Source organism: Lissotriton helveticus, chromosome 11 (genome assembly GCF_964261635.1).
Source record: "Lissotriton helveticus chromosome 11, aLisHel1.1, whole genome shotgun sequence".
Classification (NCBI taxonomy): Eukaryota; Metazoa; Chordata; class Amphibia; order Caudata; family Salamandridae; genus Lissotriton; species Lissotriton helveticus.
The window spans coordinates 586,875,973-586,896,610 of NC_136072.1; the positions used below are offsets into that span (position 1 = coordinate 586,875,973).

Genomic DNA, 20,638 nt, shown 5'->3' on the forward strand with positions numbered 1-20,638 from the left:
GTGGTAGTAAATTGCCTAAAGGTTGAGTGAGGAGTGAGTGTAGGGCATATATGTGGATTGATTACTTCCCAAAGGAGAGATTGAATTTATTTGCTTATAGCGGTGCTCTATCCCCATCTGTTGTGGGTCCTAGTCTCGTAGTTCACAGACTTTAGAGAAGTCCATTGGGTGTTCTGCTAAAAAGATGAGGGAAGGAAATGTGGGGACTGCTGAATTTTTTTTATTAAGGTGACTGTGTTTTATAAATAGAATTAGATTCAAGGAAAAAGAAGGCTTGGGTTTGAGGAGATACAGTATTACAGAGGCTCCTATAACAGAAACTAGTTCGAAGGGCATTGACATTCTCTGGGAATGGGAAGGGATAAACAGGTCAAATCGTTCAATAGTTATGAGGGAAAATAACTTTCCAAAAGATGTTGTTGGACCGTGGAGGGTTTGTCAAAGGGATGTTCTGACAGCAGGATATGCTTTAAAAGGGAGGGACGTGCTGACGCTGAGAAGAAATGTTCTCCTCTGGTGATAATTGTTGTGGTCTCACAACAGAAGGCGCCTCCTTGCTTACGATTGGATGGCTTTCGTGTCAAACTCAGTTTCCCTGCTCTTATTGTTGCTTTCTTCCCTTTTTGTATTTGACCCGCCCAAAGGAGCTATTAGTTTTGGTGTCAGTAGATTCGTCATTCGTCCTGTACTCAACACAGAGCTGCAGCTAACAAAAAAGAGCCTCGAATAAACTAAACCAATTTGCTGCATTTCAATACTTTCTAGTGGTCACTATTAAAACTGCATTGACATGTGGAAAATACAACATCGATATTAACAGGCACTGAAGATTACTATAAACAAACATTGGCAATGCCAATTGGGGCCTCTTGTTTGTAAAGGTAAGAGAGGCTGACTGCATTGACAATGCTTCTAGTTTCTGGAATTACTGCATTTTCAGACTCTGCACCTTGCAGTCACAATGTTTCTTGGCACATATCAATTGCACATACCTGGTCTCCGGAGTATCCCTTTGGACCCTGTAGGTGACAAGGGAGAAAAGAGACGACAAATGAGAGTAATCATGGCCTGGCTAAGATTCATGGAGGGGGCAGCAGTGCTCTTACTGTACCTTGAAGCCAATCGGTCCTGAGCATCCCTGGTCCCCTCGGCTCCCAGGCAGACCCACAGGGCCCTGATCCCCCTGGAATGTGAAGATTAACAGGAAAATAAAAATGTTAGCTTGACAGCAAGAGCCTATGATGTGCAACCCTCTGACAGAAGAAAATAAGTTACCTGTAACTACGGTTATCCAGTATTGGTGTCTTTTCATAGATTTATATGCCTGAATCCTTCCTCATCGTTGAAATGGGAGGCCCACGCCATCTCGACAATGGGTAATGATTCAGGCAAGTGAATCTAAGATACCCCAATACTGGAATATGAAAATAAGTTACCTGTAACTACGGTAGTCCAGTTTTTTATCTTTCATAGATTCACATGCCTGAATCATTCTCTGTCGTCGAGATGGGAGTCCCATGTGGGACTCCCATCTCGACAATAGAGAATGATTCAGGAATGTGAATATATGAAAGATACCCCAATACTGGATAAACTCTATTGATTCAGACTGCTGCTAACTGTTTTTCACAAGAGTGCCCCATCAGATAAAGACAACAGAGTACCTAACAGACAAGAGATTTCCCAGCAAAACTTCAGCAGATACATTTTACATGGGTGACAAAGTCGACCAACGGGGGTGACTGCGACAAGGCAATATACAGGTAAATAGCCAAAACGTTTCTATGAAATACTAATGGGGTATTATTTTAGAAGAGAGATAGCAAACTGAGTGCAAAGCACTTATTATTTGTATGCAGGATCTATATGTTTACTTTCATAAAGCCTTGTGGTTAGAAGATGGACTTCCCATTTACTTATATATGGAAAGCACTGCTGGCACTACACAAAATGATGAAAGATATATTTATTGAAATTTGACCTAAAATTCATTTATAAATGAAGAAAATAAACATCAGGTGCTTCTTTATTAATCCGGAGCACAGACTTTGCCTTCTTCGGGTACCCTTGGTGCAGACCTGGACGGACACCGGATTTCAGAAATAAATGTGCCCCGGTCTAGACGAAAAGCATTAACACCCAAGTCTGCAGGTCCACTCTGAAGAGCACAGCAAATGGAGCCACAGCTCCATCCCTTAATGCCAGTGGCCTGCGCCATAGGACCGGTTACTCATGCGGAGCACTGACCTAGTCTGTGCTACTGCACGCCTTTTTGTGAGTGCCTGGCACACATCAGGTCAGAGCACGTGGTTACGAAAATATTGGGCTGTCCTCATTGCTGCAGTCACATTTGGAAGGGTGGTTTCAAACCCGGATTGTCACTGGAGGCCTGGACTGGCAGCATTTTAAGAAGGGGCAAAGACACATCCGCTGGTGGGTGTAGTGTGACTTCACTGCACCCACCTCATGGGGTGGGGTGCCTGTGGAGTTCACTAGTAGCCCCCTTCCACCGTCCATGACCAGTTGTCGGGTTTTTGGGGCCATGGGTGAAAATGGAATGTTTAATTTGATAAAATGTGACATCATAGGAAATGACATCACAGGAAATTACATCAATTAACTATTATTCCTCTGGCATAACTGAAACGACTTTCCAAAAAGCAACTTTCCTATCAGAAAAACAACAAGACAAATATGAATCTTAATAAAATAAGAACGTCTATTTCAAAGTTCGAGTAAGTGGAAATACATTATATTAGTCACTCTGGGTGGACAATTTTGACCCAGACCTCTATAAAACTGGTCTTTTCTCAAATGTTAAGTATTTGTTGCCAGATCAGTACACTATTATGTATGTGTGGATGTGGTAGTTATACAGCGCAAACCTAGCAGAAAAGCAGTGAAGTTTTGTAGAGCGTCAAAGGCAAACACCCAGTCAATATGTGATAGGAAAAGTTGCTGGTCAGTGAAATGTTAATCCATCATGATGCAGTGTTCCTTAAAGAGGTGAGTTTTCCTAATTTGGAGCTGGGTGGTGGAAGTCTGAAAGGATACAGCCAGTCCTTCAGGTATGCCCTCTGCCCAGTATTTCACCAAAATATAGCCAGTATTTTCATGTCTAAACCAAAACGAAAATGCTTGTCTGCAAAACATCTATGGACTGGAATGTTTACTATAATAATTACTAGGGGCTGACATTCAGTCAAGCATTCCACCCGTCACGTTTTTCTTCTTTTCAGTGAAACTCTGTAACTGCAATGAGTAAGCCCAGACGAGGACCCCATAGCTCACTGTGCAATATAATGCCATCTTCTCCTTGCCGAGAAGACCTATCAAGGCTGAAACCAGTCTAGGATTGCTATACTTCCATTGAGACATGGCTGTCAAGTCAAGTCAAGTCAGTTAATTTATATAGCGCGCTACATACCCAGAGGGTCTCAAGGCGCTTGAAGAAGGGTGGGGAATTACTTGTCGAATATCCAGGTTTTAAGTTGCTTTCTGAATGCTAGGTGGTTCTGAGTGAGGCGAAGGTGAGTGGGAAGTGAGTTCCAGGTTTTAGCCGCCAGGTAGGAGAAGGATCTTCCACCCATGGTGGTTTTGTTGATGCGAGGTACAGCAGCAAGGGCTTGGTTGGAAGAGCGTAGCTGGCGGGAGGGGGTGTAGAAGGAGAGTAGTGTGTTGAGGCATTCGGGTCCAAGTTCGTATAGTGCTTTGTGTGCGTGGGTAAGGAGGCGGAATGTTATCCTCTTATTGACGGGAAGCCAGTGGAGGTTTTTTTAGGTGATCAGAAATGTGGTCATTACGCGGGATGTCTAGTATGAGTCTGGCTGATGCGTTCTGGATGCGTTGGAGTTTTTTCTGGAGTTTTGCGGTGGTTCCGGCGTATACGGTGTTTCCGTAGTCCAAGCGGCTTGTAACCAGTGCGTGGGTGACCGTTTTTCTAGTTTCGGTGGGGATCCAGCGAAATGTTTTTTTGAGCATGCGAAGAATGTTGAAACAAGATGAGGAGACGGCGTTGACTTGTCTGGTCATCGAGAGTGAGGAGTCCAGGATGACGCCCAGGTTCCGTGCGTGGTCCGTCGGGATGGGTGCTTTTCCAAGGGACTCTGGCCACCAAGAGTCGTCCCAGGCGGAGGGGGAGGTACCTAAGATGAGGACTTCTGTTTTGTCTGAGTTCAGTTTCAGACGGCTGTGCTTCATCCACTCGGCTACTTCTTTCATTCCTTCATGTAGGTTGGTTTTGGCGGTGTTAGGGTCTTTGGTGAGTGAGAGGATCAGTTGAGTGTCATCAGCGTAGGAGATGATGTTGAGGTTGTGTTGGCGTGCGATGGCTGCGAGGGGGCTCATGTATACGTTGAAGAGGGTGGGGCTGAGTGAAGATCCTTGTGGTACGCCACAAATGACTTCAGTGGCCTCTGACTTGAATGGTGGGAGGCGGACTCTCTGAGTTCTTCCGGCAAGGAACGAGGTGATCCATTCCAGTGCTTTTCCTTGGATTCCGATGTTTCTGAGGCGTTGTAACAGGGTGCTGTGACAGACTGTGTCGAAGGCTGCGGAGAGGTCGAGGAGGATGAGGGCGACTGTGTCTCCATTGTCCAGTAGAGTTCGAATGTCGTCTGTTGCTGCGATGAGTGCGGTCTCAGTGCTGTGTTTGGCTCGGAAGCCGGACTGTGAGGAGTCGAGGGATTTGTTGGTTTCGAGGAAGGCGGCGAGCTGGTGTTGACAGCTTTTTCGATGACTTTGGCCGGGAATGGAAGGAGCGAGATGGGGCGGTAGTTTTTGAGTTCGGTGGGGTCAGCTGTGGGTTTTTTCAGAAGGGCGCTGAGTTCGGCATGTTTCCAGCTTTCCGGGAAGGTGGCGGAGTTGAGGGAGCAGTTGATGACATCTCGGAGGTGTGGTGCTATGATGGAGTCTGCTTTGTTGAAGATGTGGTGAGGGCAAGGGTCTGTGGGGGATCCTGAGTGGGTGGAGTTCATCAGGCGGATGGTGTCTTCAGTGGAGATTGGATTCCAGTCATTAAGGATGTACAAGGGGGGTGAAGGTGCGGCAGAAGGTTGGGTGTGTTGGTCTCCGTGTTGGTTGGTGAAGCTGTTGTGGATGTCTGCGATTTTGTCGTGGAAGAATGAAGCTAGGGAGTAGCAGAGAGTTTGAGAGGGAGTGATGTCGTTGGAGTTGGCAGTGGGGTTAGTAAACTCTTTGACGATGTTGAATAATTCCTTGCTGTTGTGGGCATTGTTGTCTAGTCGATCTTTGAATGCGGCTTTCTTGGCAGTCCGGATCAGTTGGTGGTGTATGCGGGTGGCGTTTTTGAAGGCGTCCTTGGTGCTGGTGTTTGGGTCTTTTTTCCAGGCCTCCTCAAGGGAGCGACAGAGTTTTTTGGATTTCTTAAGATCATCGTTGAACCAGGGGGCGTTTTTGCTGCCTGGTTTGATTTGACGTTTTTTCAAAGGTGCTAGGTTGTTGGCGCTGTTGGTTAGCCATTGAGTGAGGTTAATGGCTGCTTGGTTGGGGTTCGAAGAGTGGGCAGGGGGGTTTTGAAGAAGCGATGAGGAGATTTGGTCGATGGTGATTTTGTTCCAGTTTCTTCGCAGAGTAGGTTGAGGATGGTTGTGGGTTGTGGTCTTTTTGTAGATAAAGTGAACGCAGCTGTGGTCCGTCCAATGGAGAGCTGTGGTGTGACTGAAGGAGATATGTTTGCTGGAGGTGAAGATAGGGTCGAGTGTGTGACCTGCGTAGTGAGTGGGGGTATTAACAAGTTGTTTGAGTCCGAGGTTGGCGAGATTGTCCAGAAGGGTGGTGGTGTTGTTGTCGTTGCTTTTTTCTATGTGAAAATTGAGGTCTCCCAATAGAATGTAGTCCTCGGAGGGGAGGGCGTGTGGGGTGATAAAGTCAGTAATGTCTTCACTGAATTGTGCTCGGGGTCCTGGTGGTCTGTAGAGGAGGGTTCCTCTGAGTGTGGTCTTGGGGTCAGTGTGGATCTGGAAGTGGAGGTGTTCGGCGCTAGCGAGGTTGACGTCTGAGCTGGTTGAGATGCGGATGGAATTCTTATGGACGATGGCGATACCTCCTCCTGTTTGGTAGGTGCGGTCTTTTCGGATGATCTTGTATCCTTCCGGTATGGCAATGGTGATGTCTGGGGCTGAGGAGGCGTTCATCCATGTTTCTGTTAGGAAGGCGACGTCCGGAGAGATGGTGTCTAGTAGATTCCAAAGGTCGATGGCGTGTCTGTGGACCGAGCGGGTGTTGAGCAGGATGCATTTTAGGTGGTTGGTGTCGAATCTTTGTTTGGAATTAGTGGATGAGGAGTTGGTCTTGGTGCTGTCATGCTTGCAGGAGTTGCATGAGAAGGGTCCATGGGTGTGTCCAGGAGCGGCTTGGGCGCAGTTGGGGAGTCGGCCGGGGTTTAGGGCTAAGAGGGTGGAGGCGTCATATGTAATGCGGGTGGGGTGGGTGGTACGGGAGACAGGGGGACTGGCGCTGGGCGCGGTCCAGGCGCGGACGGGCGTAGACGGGCTTACCTTTGGCGCACCTTCGGCGCGGCCGCAGCGCGTGGACGCTGCGCGTTAATTCATCTGGCATAAATGGAGAGTGGAGGGGCGGAGCGTGGGAGGGTCAGCTGGGAGGCGGGGAGCGGGGAGGAGACACGGGCAAGAGTAAATAAACACAAAGATGGCCGCTCGGTAGCTAAATCGAAACTGGGGCACAGCCGGAGTTCGAGTTCGTGTAAGGTTCCTAATGAAAGTATTCAGTAACGCTTCTTATGCAAATTCAATCAGCCGCTCAGTTGTTGTCTGAGCAGGGCCAAGACTCAGCTGCATAAGGTTGGCTCCTGACAGCAGTGACACAGTGAATGAAAAACATGGACTGTAATATTGCCCCAGAAATGATCAGTGTCTGAGATTTTTTCAAACATTCTTCCCATCACTTTTTGTTTTTGTTTTTTAGTTATCAAACATGTTATTAGGACGTCTTGGGATATAGCTTTAATCTGTTTTGTATCCAGACATATATATTTTCAAAAAGGTCTGGGTGCACTGAAAGTAAAAATATAATGTTAAAACCAAAGCCCATGAAAGCTAAGTAACATCAAGCAAGTAGGACATTTTAGGACTGGCTAGTTATGCTGTTCAATATTTACATTCAACTCGACCCAGGTATCATGCATGGTGCAAAAAGTTTTATACTGCATAATTAGGTCTCCTGGTTGTGTGGTATTTATTTTTTTGACATTTCTGTCCGTATTCATCCATATTTATTATTTGCTCATTTTATATGTATTTATTTTGTGTTTAGCGTAAAGAAAAAGCTGAAATAGGTATATTTCCACATTTATTTAACAAATACAAATAAAATCACTTCTCAGTGTCCAGGGGTTCTAGAAATTCCCAGTACAATCCAATTATCTGAAAATATTGATTTTGTAGAACAGCTCAAAATATGTACCTCTATAGGTATTTAAAAGTCATAAGGAAATCTCTTTTTTTTAACTGCCCCTTCTGTCAATCTGCACAGTCACTGACCGCAAACGCATTGTTGACAGTAGTGAGAATTGCCCAAAAGAAGAACTACTCTCTGTTTTTTTCCATATTTAAAAATAAATATAGACAGGAAATAGATGGTTTTGTGTCTGTATTTATCTACAAAAACCAGTAAAAACGGAAAAATGGGAGCCTTATGTATAATCAAGCAAGTGGATAGCCTTTTAGCATAACACAAATGAGTAGTTACTTCTTCACATAAACAAAGCTGACTTTTGTTGAATGGACATGGCTATGCGCCATTTGAAAAGTCACTGTGTAGGAAACAGTTGGAGGCATTTTGCATGCAGGTGAATTTGAATGGGGGAAACCAACAGCAGCTTGCAGACAAGATAATTGAAAGAAATTATTCTTTTAACTTAAAAAGTAATTAAAGAGATCCCTGGTAGCCCCATCCCTGGGCCACACAGCACTTGCCCATGGATGCAAGTTGCAAGAGAGGGAGGGGCCCTCTCCTGGGCATCATAGCACTAAACCATCAGCACCAGGCCCACAAGAGGGAGGCGGCCTTTCCTGGGCCTTGGAGCCCAGGCCACCGCTGGGAGCCCTCACTGACAAGAATCACCTCCTGCTCCTCTGTTACTTAGTTTTAAAATTGAAAAAAAAATGGCTTCACAACTCACCCACCCGTTCCTTAAGGCTCCCTTCCCTATACAGTAGTCAACTTTTCATTGTAAATTTGCAGGAGTCTGTACACCTGTTGTTTCATCAAGAAGACATTGACTTGGGGGTTAGAAAAAGTTAGTGAGTTCATTGTTGGGGTTTCAAGTCATAACACTATATCCTAAATCAGGGTCCTAATCTATCAAAACAATGTGACATCGTTGTGAAGTCATTAACCTTGAAACAAGAAGCCACGTGTTGCATTCTTGGTTCTCCTACTTGCTCAAACTGTTTGATTTTGGGCAAATCATGTTCTCCCTGGGTCTTTGTCCCCTATCTCCCATTAGTTCTTGGGCTGGCTGGCCATCTGAATGTAAAGGTTTTTAGGGCGGGCACCTGCTGGTTTAGGGTTGCTTCATTCTCAGATTTTACATGCATCATGTTTAGCACCTCTAAAGGTAAATATTCTGAGAAAGTACATTGATTGTTCACCTCAGGTGCTAGAAGTCCTTGCTTCCAGCTACCGAGTGAACAAAAGCTGGTCCATCGATTTCTGTGCAGTGATTGCTCCCAGTATCAGTGCTGGGACATCCGGCTGACTGAGCCACTTGAGGCTTTCCAGCTGGCCTCTTTGCTTGGTTGTATGTGAATTAATGGAAAACGTTTTTCTCGAACTACGTTGTGATCGTTACAATTTAATGGAAACGGTTTTATCGAATTAGGGTTTTAACATGGGTGTGTTCGTCTTTATCGAAACCTTTTGGAGGAATGTCTTTTTTCTTGAAAAAGGCAATTTTGATCCTGTTTAAACTATTTTATACTCTGTTAGCTCAGCCTGCCACACAAAAGGTAAAGGTAACCATTTGCTGACACAAATCTGCTCTAAATGTAGTGTTCCTTTTCCTTGCACTAAACAGAATAGAAACTACATTTGTGTTCTATTGCAATGCCAACAATCCTGAAAAGAAATGGAAGTAAAATATATTAACTCCAAGCGTGGTAGACTGTTGTTAAGTTCAGGAGGGCACATCTGCAGCAGAGACAAAAGTTACAAATAAAGTTTTCTGGAAATGCACTCAATATCAAAGAGCAAATTGTTGGGGATGTGCCTGCACTGTTTTCTAAAATTGTGGGGGCTGCATGTGAACTTTAATCTTTTGTTCCAGAGTTCTATTTCTAGTGACATTATTTAACAATAAACATTTGCCATCCCTTGCTTCCTTGTTTTACATGAAATTAATCACTGACACAAAATACTTATTGTACTGTGGTTTCGATTAAACTGTGTTTTCATTTAAATGCACCTTTACGTTTTCGATTTAAATGCATTTCCAGTAAAATGTTTCAACTCATTTTCAATGTTTTGGTGTTTCGTTCTAAATGACTTTCCTTAAATAAGGTTTTCCATAACTTCATTTTCTCCAATATGCTTTTTATGTTTTTCTATGAATACACCTCCTACCCTTTGATTTACATCACATATTGTCTAGCCTGTTTTCCTGCATCAGTTCCCTTGGTGTGCAAAAAGTGGGACATTTGGCGTCCCGCAGGATCTCACTAAAAGATACAGGGCAAAGAACAAAAATGTGGGACAATCCAACACCCTGCCACCCTACATTGCTAGGCCATCAAGCCCATGGTGTCCTCCTCATGGCCTCCCAGGGCTGGGTCAGGACTTGAGGAACATAGGGGCCCTTCCCTGGGTTTTGCAGTGCTAGATCATGTCTGCAAGGCCCAGTATCCACAGACAGTAGCAGAGAACTAGTTCCATAGGTCCTCTTTCAAAAAAGGCCCTCATTCACGAGCTGGAATGTAAAATACAGCCATAACTTGGGTGCATTGGGTCCCTAACTTACTTAGGCCACTGCACTTGCTGCACTTTTGATAGCCACTCCCCTGAGTGGGGGCTCATGGTCCTTCACAGCACTGGACCATGGCTGTGATCCAGAGGTGTGAGGACACCTTCGGGTCTTACTGTCCTGACACACAGCTATAAGGCTCATGGAAAAAGGGCCAGTCGCTTTGCAATGCTGTAATAGGCCCTAGCGGAAGCAAGGTACATACTCACCACCCCGGTGTACAGGCTGTGCAGTAAAATCCAGGCATAATTTGATTTGGGTGCTCTGGGCACCAAACATGCTGTGCCCTTGAGCTTCTTCACCTGCTGTACTGATAGCTAAGCCCTTAGAAGGGCCCCATTTCTTGGGCCTTCAGTGATAGTCAAGCCATGGCTAGGAGGCTGATGGTACAGGGGCCAGTTGTGTAGTAAAAGCCTCATGCCCTGGTTAAAGAGAGTTAAATTGGCTCACCATCTGCTGGCTGAACAGTAAAATAAATAAATAAATTGGGCTTCACCAGTAATAGTTACACTCCTGGAAGGGGGCCCTTCCCCAGGGCATGCAGCCATGGTTAAGTGCTGTGAGGCACAGGGAAGGTGGGCCTTCTTCCTTGGGCTGCGCATAGTTGCATCGATATGGAAGAGGAGCATCCTCCCCTCACCAGCAGCAGCAGCTGAGCAGCTGCAAAACTTGAAAAATAAAATGATAATAAAGCATGCTTATTATTGTTTTATTTTTTTCTCCATAGGGTCAGTTCTAGGAATGGGGCCATCGGGATGACAGGCACAAGGGGGAGGGGTAGGTGCACTGTTGTCAGGGCGCATTTGGGTTTGGACGCCTGTCTCAGGACGGTCAAACTGACCTGCACACTGAAGCTGTCTCCAACCCGAGCTGCATTGCCGGATTGGAAAAAGCAGGCACAGACTCCCAGTCTCTCTGGGAGAGCAAATCGAGGGCGCTCAGGCCAATCATGATGCTGCTCTCATTCCTGAGAGCAGGAATATATCTCGATATCACGCAGTCTTTTTCCCCGCAGGGAATTACAACGCGGTCGTTACAACGACCGCGTTGTAATTACACATACCATTACCCCCCAAGTCGTAACAACGACTTGCCGGGGGGCGTTGGATGTTGGAAAATTTACAATTCCAACTCCAGTCTGTGCGGGCTCCAGTCTGTGCGGGTGTTGGATTTGAAATCTAACACCTTCTCCCCTCTCCGCAAGTCGTTGTTCCGACTTGCGGAGTAATGGTATGCGGAATTCAACAGGTTTGTGGAAGAAGGAGTTTCGCCAGACAGAGAAATATTTTCCCTATAGAAAAAAATAACAAAAAAAGTTGTGTGAAACTCCACTTGGACACAAATGTCCACTTAATAATACACTGCGTGTAAGTGAATATAAATGATTTTGGGACAGCAACTGAGAATTGATCAAATATTCCCAGAATATGCTCAGAATCTGTGACTGCTGTAGCTTCCCAGAGTTACTCCTGCAATCCTTAGTGAATTCTAAAATAATCTAAAATCTGTTCCCTATCCACAACCCTGGACGAGTACATTTCGAGGTTGATTTTTAGATTTAGGCTCAAAAATTCTATACACAAGGGACCTTAAGGAGTCTGCTAATTTTGGTGCGAGGATACTGGAGGACTGGAATTCCCTATTATGGATTGTACTGCTAAATGGGGATTAACATCACAGCCCCTGAGATGCAAGTCCTTTACTGTGTATTTTTCCCCAATTTCAGTAGGAGTGTTGAGCTGTGGGGAATCATTGACATTCTCCACCTGCCCAGAGAATGTGTAAAGTCTCACTGAAAGAGCTGGTATGTGATGAGGCGGGCAGGTTGTGATTAGGGGCTAGAGAAGACATGGGCTTGGCTGGGTGGAACACTGGCTGTTCTCTCGGTGCTGCTGCAGGAGTCAGGCAAGGGCTAGACTGTGCTTGTAGAGCGCATAGGCTTAGTATGTCCAGGCCCGGACTGGCCGTTGCGGGTACCGGGCAATCCCCCGGTGCGCCGCAAGGTTGGGGGCCGGTTTTGGGCCCATGGGGGCCGTTTTTGTTACAGGGCCGTTTTTGCAGGATAGCTGCAAAATCAGCCTTGTAACAAAATCGGCCGAAAACCGGCCCCGGCAAAGAGCTCGGTTGCACCCCCAGGGGGCTGGCCGAGCACTTTGCCAGGGCCAGTTTTGGTTCTCAGTCCCGCCCTGAGTATGTCCGGTCTCACAATTATCGGGTCAGGCGCTTGCAGACTCAATAACGCCAGGCCTGATACAGTCAGTATTGTGAGTGGCAAAATTTCATCTTGAGTTATTATCCAGGTGAAATTTCGTCTTTCGTAATGGGGTTCGTAATAGGAAATAGGAAGAACAAGTTACATATCTTCAGTAATGCTCTTTCTGATGGATACTGAATCTAACCATTGATTCCGGACCTTAGAATATTACCTAGGCACCAGACTGGACTGGGACTCTTTTTTAATAGCAGTGCTCCTGAGCGCCTATAGGTGGCATTGTGTAGCTCCACCCTTGACTACACACTCCTCCTGAAGTAATGGAGCAGACATATTAACGCCACCTCTGAGCCCTGATGTCAGCTTCTTATAATTTTCCCTTTCTGCACCCTCAGACGCTGAGTGTGAACAACCATTGGTACCAGCGAGTCGACTACTAATTTGAGATCTTTATAAATGTTAACAAGCATTTGCAATGCAATAGGTCTCGCATTATGAAAGTTTGAGCTATTGGTCTTGTAAATGACAATTTTTTTATTTATGTGTTGATTTTGAAAATAGCTAAATTAATAGCTTTGTCATTTTCAATGCCAATAGTTATAACTTTCGCACATGTGACGACTATAGCATTTGTAATGCAACATGTTTTGTATTTACATGACTTAGATGTATTGATATTACAAATAGCAACGGCTTTTAATTTTTTTAAATAATTAATACTTAAATAAAAGTGATTGTAATTTATATTGGCAATAGCTTAAACTTTTGTAAATAACGTTTGTGAAGATTATGTTCAGTGTATTTTATTGTGATGAAAATCCAAGAACAGAAGTGAAATAACATCTTTTTGTGACATTTGTAATAAAGCTTGAAACATTGAGAGAACATAATTGAACCAGTTGTTGTTGAATGGTTGCACAGATTGATGCTGTGATGTCGCGGAGTGATGCTGTGGTGGTGCTGAGTGATGCTGGGATTGCGCTGAGTGGTGCTGTGGTGGTGGTGAGTGGTGCTGTGGTGGTGCTGAGTGATGCTGTGGTGGTGCTGAGTGATGCTGTGGTGGTGCTGAGTGATGCTGTGGTGCTGCTGCTGAGTTCTCTCTGCAACTGCACTCTGCAACTGCACTCTGCAACTGCACTCTGCAACTGCACTCTGCAACTGCACTCTGAATCTGCACTCTGCACTCTGAATCTGCACTCTGCACTCTGAATCTGCACTCTGAATCTGCACTCTGAATCTGCACTCTGCACTCTGAATCTGCACTCTGAATCAGCACTCTGCACTCTGAATCTGCACTCTGCACTCTGAATCTGCACTCTGCACTCTGAATCTGCACTCTGCACTCTGAATCTGCACTCTGAATCTGCACTCTGAATCTGCACTCTGCACTCTGCACTCTGAATCTGCACTCTGAATCTGCACTCTGCACTCTGAATCTGCACTCTGAATCTGCACTCTGCACTCACAATCTACACTCTGCACTCACAATCTGCACTCTGAATCTGCACCCTGCACTCTAAATCTGCACTCTGCACTCTGAATCAGCACTCTGCACTCTGAATCTGCAATCTGCACTCTGAATCTGCACTCTGAATCTGCACTCTGCACTCTGAATCAGCACTCTGCACTCTGAATCTGCACTCTGCACTCTGAATCTGCACTCTGAATCTGCACTCTGCACTCTGAATCTGCACTCTGCACTCTGAATCTGCACTCTGCACTCTGAATCTGCACTCTGCACTCTGAATCTGCACTCTGAATCTGCACTCTGAATCTGCACTCTGCACTCTGAATCTGCACTCTGAATCTGCACTCTGCACTCTGAATCTGCACTCTGAATCTGCACTCTGCACTCTGCACTCTGAATCTGCACTCTGAATCTGCACTCTGAATCTGCACTATGAATCTGCTCTCTGCACTCTGAATCTGCACTCTGAATCTGCACTCTGCACTCTGCACTCTGCACTCTGAATCTGCACTCTGAATCTGCACTTTGAATCTGCACTCTGAATCTGCACTCTGAATCTGCACTCTGAATCTGCACTCTGCACTCTGAATCTGCACTCTGCACTCTGAATCTGCACTCTGAATCTGCACTTTGAATCTGCACTCTGAATCTGCACTCTGAATCTGCACTCTGAATCTGCACTCTGCACTCTGAATCTGCACTCTGAATCTGCACTCTGCACTCTGAATCTGCACTCTGAATCTGCACTCTGAATCTGCACTCTGAATCTGCACTCTGCACTCTGAATCTGCACTCTGCACTCTGAATCTGCACTCTGAATCTGCACTCTGAATCTACACTCTGAATCTGCACTCTGAATCTGCACTCTGAATCTGCACTCTGCACTCACAATCTACACTCTGCACTCACAATCTACACTCTGCACTCTGAATCTGCACTCTGCACTCTGAATCTGCACTCTGCACTCACAATCTGCACTCTGCACTCACAATCTGCACTCTGCACTCTGAATCTGCACTCTGCACTCTGAATCTGCACTCTGCACTCACAATCTGCACTCTGCACTCTGAATCTGCACTCTGAATCTGCACTCTGAATCTGCACTCTGCACTCCACTCTGAATCTGCACTCTGAATCTGCACTCTGAATCTGCACTCTGAATCTGCACTCTGAATCTGCACTCTGCACTCTGAATCTGCACTCTGAATCTGCACTCTGATTCTGCACTCTGAATCTGCACTCTGATTCTGCACTCTGAATCTAGACTCTGAATCTGCACTCTGAATCTGCACTCTGAATCTGCACTCTGCACTCTGAATCTGCACTCTGAATCTGCACTCTGAATCTGCACTCTGAATCTGCACTCTGAATCTGCACTCTGAACTCTGAATCTGCACTCTGAATCTGTACTCTGAACTCTGAATCTGCACTCTGAATCTGCACTCTGCACTCTGAATCTGCACTCTGAATCTGCACTCTGAATCTGCACTCTGAATCTGCACTCTGCACTCTGAATCTGCATCTGCACTCTGAATCTGCACTCTGCACTCTGAATCTGCACTCTGAATCTGCACTCTGCACTCTGAATCTGCACTCTGAATCTGCACTCTGAATCTGCACTCTGCACTCTGAATCTGCACTCTGAATCTGCACTCTGAATCTGCACTCTGCACTCTGAATCTGCACTCTGAACTCTGAATCTGCACTCTGAATCTGCACTCTGAATCTGCACTCTGCACTCTGAATCTGCACTCTGCACTCTGAATCTGCACTCTGAATCTGCACTCTGCACTCTGAATCTGCACTCTGAATCTGCACTCTGCACTCTGAATCTGCACTCTGCACTCTAAATCTGCACTCTGCACTCTGAATCTGCACTCTGCACTCTGAATCTGCACTCTGCACTCTGAATCTGCACTCTGAATCTGCACTCTGAATCTGCACTCTGAATCTGCACTCTGATTCTACACTCTGAATCTGCACTCTGAATCTGCACTCTGAACTCTGAATCTGCACTCTGCACTCTGCACTCTGAATCTGCACTCTGCACTCACAATCTGCACTCCGCACTCACAATCTGCACTCTGCACTCACAATCTGCACTCTGCACTCACAATCTGCACTCTGCACTCACAATCTGCACTCACAATCTGCACTCTGCACTCACAATCTGCACTCTGCACTCACAATCTGCACTCTAAATCTGCACTCTGCACTCTGAATCTGCACTCTGCACTCTGAATCTGCACTCTGAATCTGCACTCACAATCTGCACTCACAATCTGCACTCACAATCTGCACTCACAATCTGCACTCTGCACACTGCACTCTACATATGGTATGTTATGCTTACATACGTTCCATATATTATCCATGTATATGCCACATTTAGTTAAGAATATATGTTCTGTTTAGTTACATTACTTTGTTTGTATACCCTTTTATGCTGCTCTAAAGTTATTTCAATGGGTGAAATGCGGAGCCTGGGTAGCAGGAAGGAGAAGATAAGAGAGTGCATCGAGTGCGGACTTGTGAGCAAGTGCCTTAAGCCATCAGGATGCTACTTCAAGGCACGTAGACAGGGTCGTAATACCCAATGATACTCGTAAAGGTAGCTACAAAAAAAGGCGTTAGGTTGTGCACACACCCTGCAAAGATGCGTGTAGCGCCTGAAGTCACAAGTTGAACCTGGTGTTGTTCGCTACAATAGACGATAGTTATCAGTGAGGTTTGTTCCACCATGAAACGAAAGTTGGCTGCCGAGAGTAACAAGGCAGTGCTGGGAGGGGGGCTGCGCACCAACTGAAGTGCTCTGGTTGCACGGCCTGCGGCCGTGTGAAGTGTTATCAGTGAGGTTTGTTCCACCATGAAACGAAAGTTGGCTGCCGAGAGTAACAAGGCACTGCTGGGAGGGGGGCTGCGCACCAACTGAAGTGCTCTGGTTGCACGGCCTGCGGCCGTGTGAAGTGATAAGCCTTTGAAGTATGTCACGGTGCCTGAGGGGAGAGCAGAGAGAAGAGAAGGCTCGTGCGGGCAGAAAGGACGGCCGTGGGAGGTGGGAGGAGAATTCGGCATGGCTGGGGAGGGGGAGGAAAAATTAAAGTAAAGGCTGTGTTTGCGGGGAGAGAGAGGGGAGGTGCTGGTGTGGGAGGAGTGCTGCTACGGCCTGGGGGAAGCTGGCTGGGGAGGGGGAGGAGAAATGAATGTAAGGCTGTGGGGAACAGAGTTTATGGCCCAAAAGCGCGTGCCTGTGGCCACGTGAACTTCAAGAAAACCGCAAGGAACGAAGCCCTTGGTTTGACGAGGATTTCGAGCACTTGAATTCTCGCTCCTCAATGCGCTTGCGCGCATTGTAGGTCACGAGACCTAAAAAGAAGCCACTCTACAGAGCAGAGAGGTAGGAGGGTGGTGAGGTATTTGCAGTTAGAAAGAATATTCCCCAGAAAGGGTGTTACCGAAGGTACAAATCTTTTTCTTCTGATGCACACGTCTAAGCAGATTTCTCCCCTTACGATACCAAAGCTGTACCTTCCCAAGATGGAGGGTCTGTGGAATGGGCACAAACCAAAAAGTCTTGCAGGATGTGGACGAAATGCCCTCGGCGCTGAACCTGGCTGTTAAGGTAGTTGTGCTTCGGGAATGCGTGCACTGACGCCCCCATCACAGCATGGCAAATGTCAAGGACAGTGCAAGAAATAGCTATAACCTGCATACCCTCGTGTATTAGATTCAAACACAGTAAACCAGTTAAACTTGTGTTGTCAATGTGTGCTACCTGGTAGTCCTGACCAGCTCCTGTCAGGTAATATAAACAAAATTTATTGTGTACAGATCCTATCACATATAGACAAGGTGCACTTTTCTTAAGCCCTTACGCTGCTCTAAATTTAATGGAACCTTCTTATTTATGAAAGCATCATTATACAATCTTTATCCATATTTTCACCATAATTACTGACATTCGAATAGCCAGTTAAACAATGCATGAAACAACTATACAACAAAAATTGCCAATATTCCATTGATATTCAGTGTTCGTTTGATATGACATTTATTGTACGATGCGATTAAATGTCAAATTCCATAGTTTTTGTTCAGTGCTGCTGTTCCCAATGCATTTCGGTAAAGACCCTTCATCAGGGAAACACTGTAAATGCAAATAATACAACGCTTCAAAATCAAAATGCAATTCTCTTTCAAAAATAGATTTTAGAGCTTTTTAGGACAGAGACCCACGTCCCAAAACAGTATAACTATTCAAATTGTGTATTCAAGCTTTTGCTCACAAGAAAGCGCAGTCCTTAAGTGCTTGCTTGCATGCATGACAACTAATCCCTGACATCCTAGCCATGCAAGAAACCAATACAATCAATGGTGACCCAATTAGCATGTGCCTGATACCTAAAAACGACGCGCCAAGTGCAATAATAGACACCAAAACTCTCTTCCTCCTGAAAAACGATGCACTTCTCACCTATCCGGTCAAAATGAAACCATGAAGAGATGTACTGAAACAAAAATGTGCGTATAACCCTTACAACTCATCACCACCATGCTGCCTCATTACGCCATAATTCACAATCATAAATTCACTTACTGCTGAAGTTATTCCAATTTACGAATAATGCACTAATGTACCCAAAGTTCGTCCTGATCTGTATAAACAAGGACAGGCCATACACATGCTAATACAGTGGTAGCAACCACAGCCCTGAAGAGATAGGCTCTGAGACATTCTGGAGACTACTTCTCGGTCAGTCCGCAGCAGATCTAAATACTGAGGACTATCAGCCTCAACAGCATCCCTTCTGCACAGCCTTCTCTTTCTGTGCAATATAGAACCCGACAAAAAATTGATCGCTGATTCGATGGTCCTTTGTACAGTAAATCTAAAATCTTAAAGTAATTTTAGGGTCCAGCCAGTGGAGCCTCTCCTCTTTTGAAGGGCGAGGTGGAGTAAAGAACACAATCATAGTGATAGATCGCCCAATGTGAAAGGGAGTCACAACTTTTGACAACAGTGTTACTTAAGTCCTCAGCACCGAACAGTCTGAGAAAAAGGTGGTGTAGGGTGGTTGCAATGAAAGTGCCTGAAGCTCACTCGTAGTTCTCTAGCACACTGGTGAAATAACAAAGCTGGGAGCGGAACTCCTGACCCCCACTGAAAGGTGTGGAAAGAAAGGAAACAATGTCACCACACAGGGGTCTGTCACTTTCACGCCGGTGGCGGAGCCGCATAATGCCATCCAGCGGCACATGGGATCACTGCAATAAAAAATATTTCCAGATCCAGTCTGGCACGTTAGAGTATTCTAAGGTGAGGAATCTACAGTTAGAAGACGCCATCTGAATTATTTTTCACTCAAGTTGTACTGCCCCTTCTAAAACAAAAACGTCTGGAGCTAGATCACCCAATTGCACAGGGGCGCAAGAGCAGTTTGCACCTGTTTTTTGCAGTGCAAGTCTTTTTTCACAGGATTTTGTAACCTGGTTGGTAACACTGACCATGCGGGCACACATCTTCCAACCATACAATGTAATGGAGTGTTTCTCTCATTTGAGGTGTGGCCTATACAAATGAAGCAACTGGCCTGTGCCACTTTGCCATATCACCAATGGGAGCGCAACGGCATACAGGCTTGCTGGAGGTGCACTACATGTGCCACAGGGGAAGTGGTCCACAGTTAGTGTAGACCCGAATGCATCTTCTGTGATCTGTAATGGGTCCCTGGGATCCCCATTCACTTTCTGCAAGTGAGTGAAGTCACACACTGCCCCCCCTGTGAAGGGAAAAGGGGGATCCTTGGGCTTCTGTAAACTAAGACCGGTCTGCTACATGCTGTGATGGACAGAACAGCAGTTTGAAACAGCAGCTCTGTCTTTCACAGCAGCACTGCATCCATTGCAAGCCAATTCATCCTTGGTAACTGGGAACCTGGCCTCGATCTGTCGGGTGGACCAGGACATTGAGTTCAATAACGGAATCCAACTGCTGATCTCAAATTACGCTTGAACTGCTAATCTTCCTGCAGAGAACAACTTGCATAAGACTCCAGTGAGCAGCCTCTTCCACCTGTGCCAGAGGGCTGATCCTCCATTGAGGGCTTGAGGGAGTCTGTGCTGAGCTAGGGACTGACCTCAGGATACAAGCCTCATCCTGGCGCTGCACGTAAGTAAGTAGTCCTCTATCTCGGATCACACCAGGCGTTCATGGCAGTGCTTGGGTTTTGCTTCTATCATGCCTGAGGGGACACCAACATCCAGCACCACAGGTGTTTTCCACTTCAAAAGAACAAACTTCGCCTCAAATTACACCAAACTCCGACAAGGCTTGGGATCCCACAAGGAATTTGTTGCAAAGAAGGAGATTACACTTTGGGAGCGCTTACGTAGAGTACCTGCTCAGTGGAGATGACATTGGAAACATGCCCTGGCTTGACTTCATTATTCCAGAAAAGTCCATGACTTACCCATAACAGGTGAGGAGTGAGGGTGGAGAGCATTCATACTTACATTGGCCCCGCTAGTACCGGGCTCCCCAGCTTGGCCTCTGGATCCGGAACTTCCCTGCAAGTAAAGTAAAAAGAACATGGTGAAACAGAGTTTTCTCTGTAAAACAAAAAAGATACCAAACAGGCTGTAACAGGATGAAGTGAAGTACACAGTAATGCGGATGGTTTTCAGTTGCATAGTGTGTAATGCGAGTGACCTATTTGTAAAGCGCGAACATATCACCCCCTTAAGGGTTTCAAGGCGCTGGGGGCCGTCGGGGAGATTTAATTAGCTATTGCCCAGTCACATGATGGTGAGCTGAGCTGCTGCCGGGAACGTGAACCCCATGTGAACTGTGAACCACACGGAGTCAGTCGCTCTGGCCCCTGCGCCACACCTCTCCTCTGTAACGTTTGCAAAGGTTTTCTGGTGCAGTCTGTGATTGGGTGTGAGGTGTAGTATGTGA

General features: G+C 45.9%; 1 protein-coding gene across 1 annotated transcript in view; it reads right to left on the minus strand.

Annotated features, from left to right (window-relative positions):
• Positions 1-20,638, minus strand: part of LOC144790854 (uncharacterized) — a 399,375-nt gene that overhangs the window by 271,959 nt on the left and 106,778 nt on the right. The window contains exons 6-8 of the mRNA XM_078665519.1: positions 20,194-20,247; positions 1,112-1,183; positions 993-1,019 (exon numbers count right to left, since the gene is read on the minus strand). Of these exons, the coding sequence (XP_078521645.1) occupies positions 993-1,019; positions 1,112-1,183; positions 20,194-20,247 (153 nt within the window). The remainder of the gene's footprint in view (positions 1-992; positions 1,020-1,111; positions 1,184-20,193; positions 20,248-20,638) is intronic.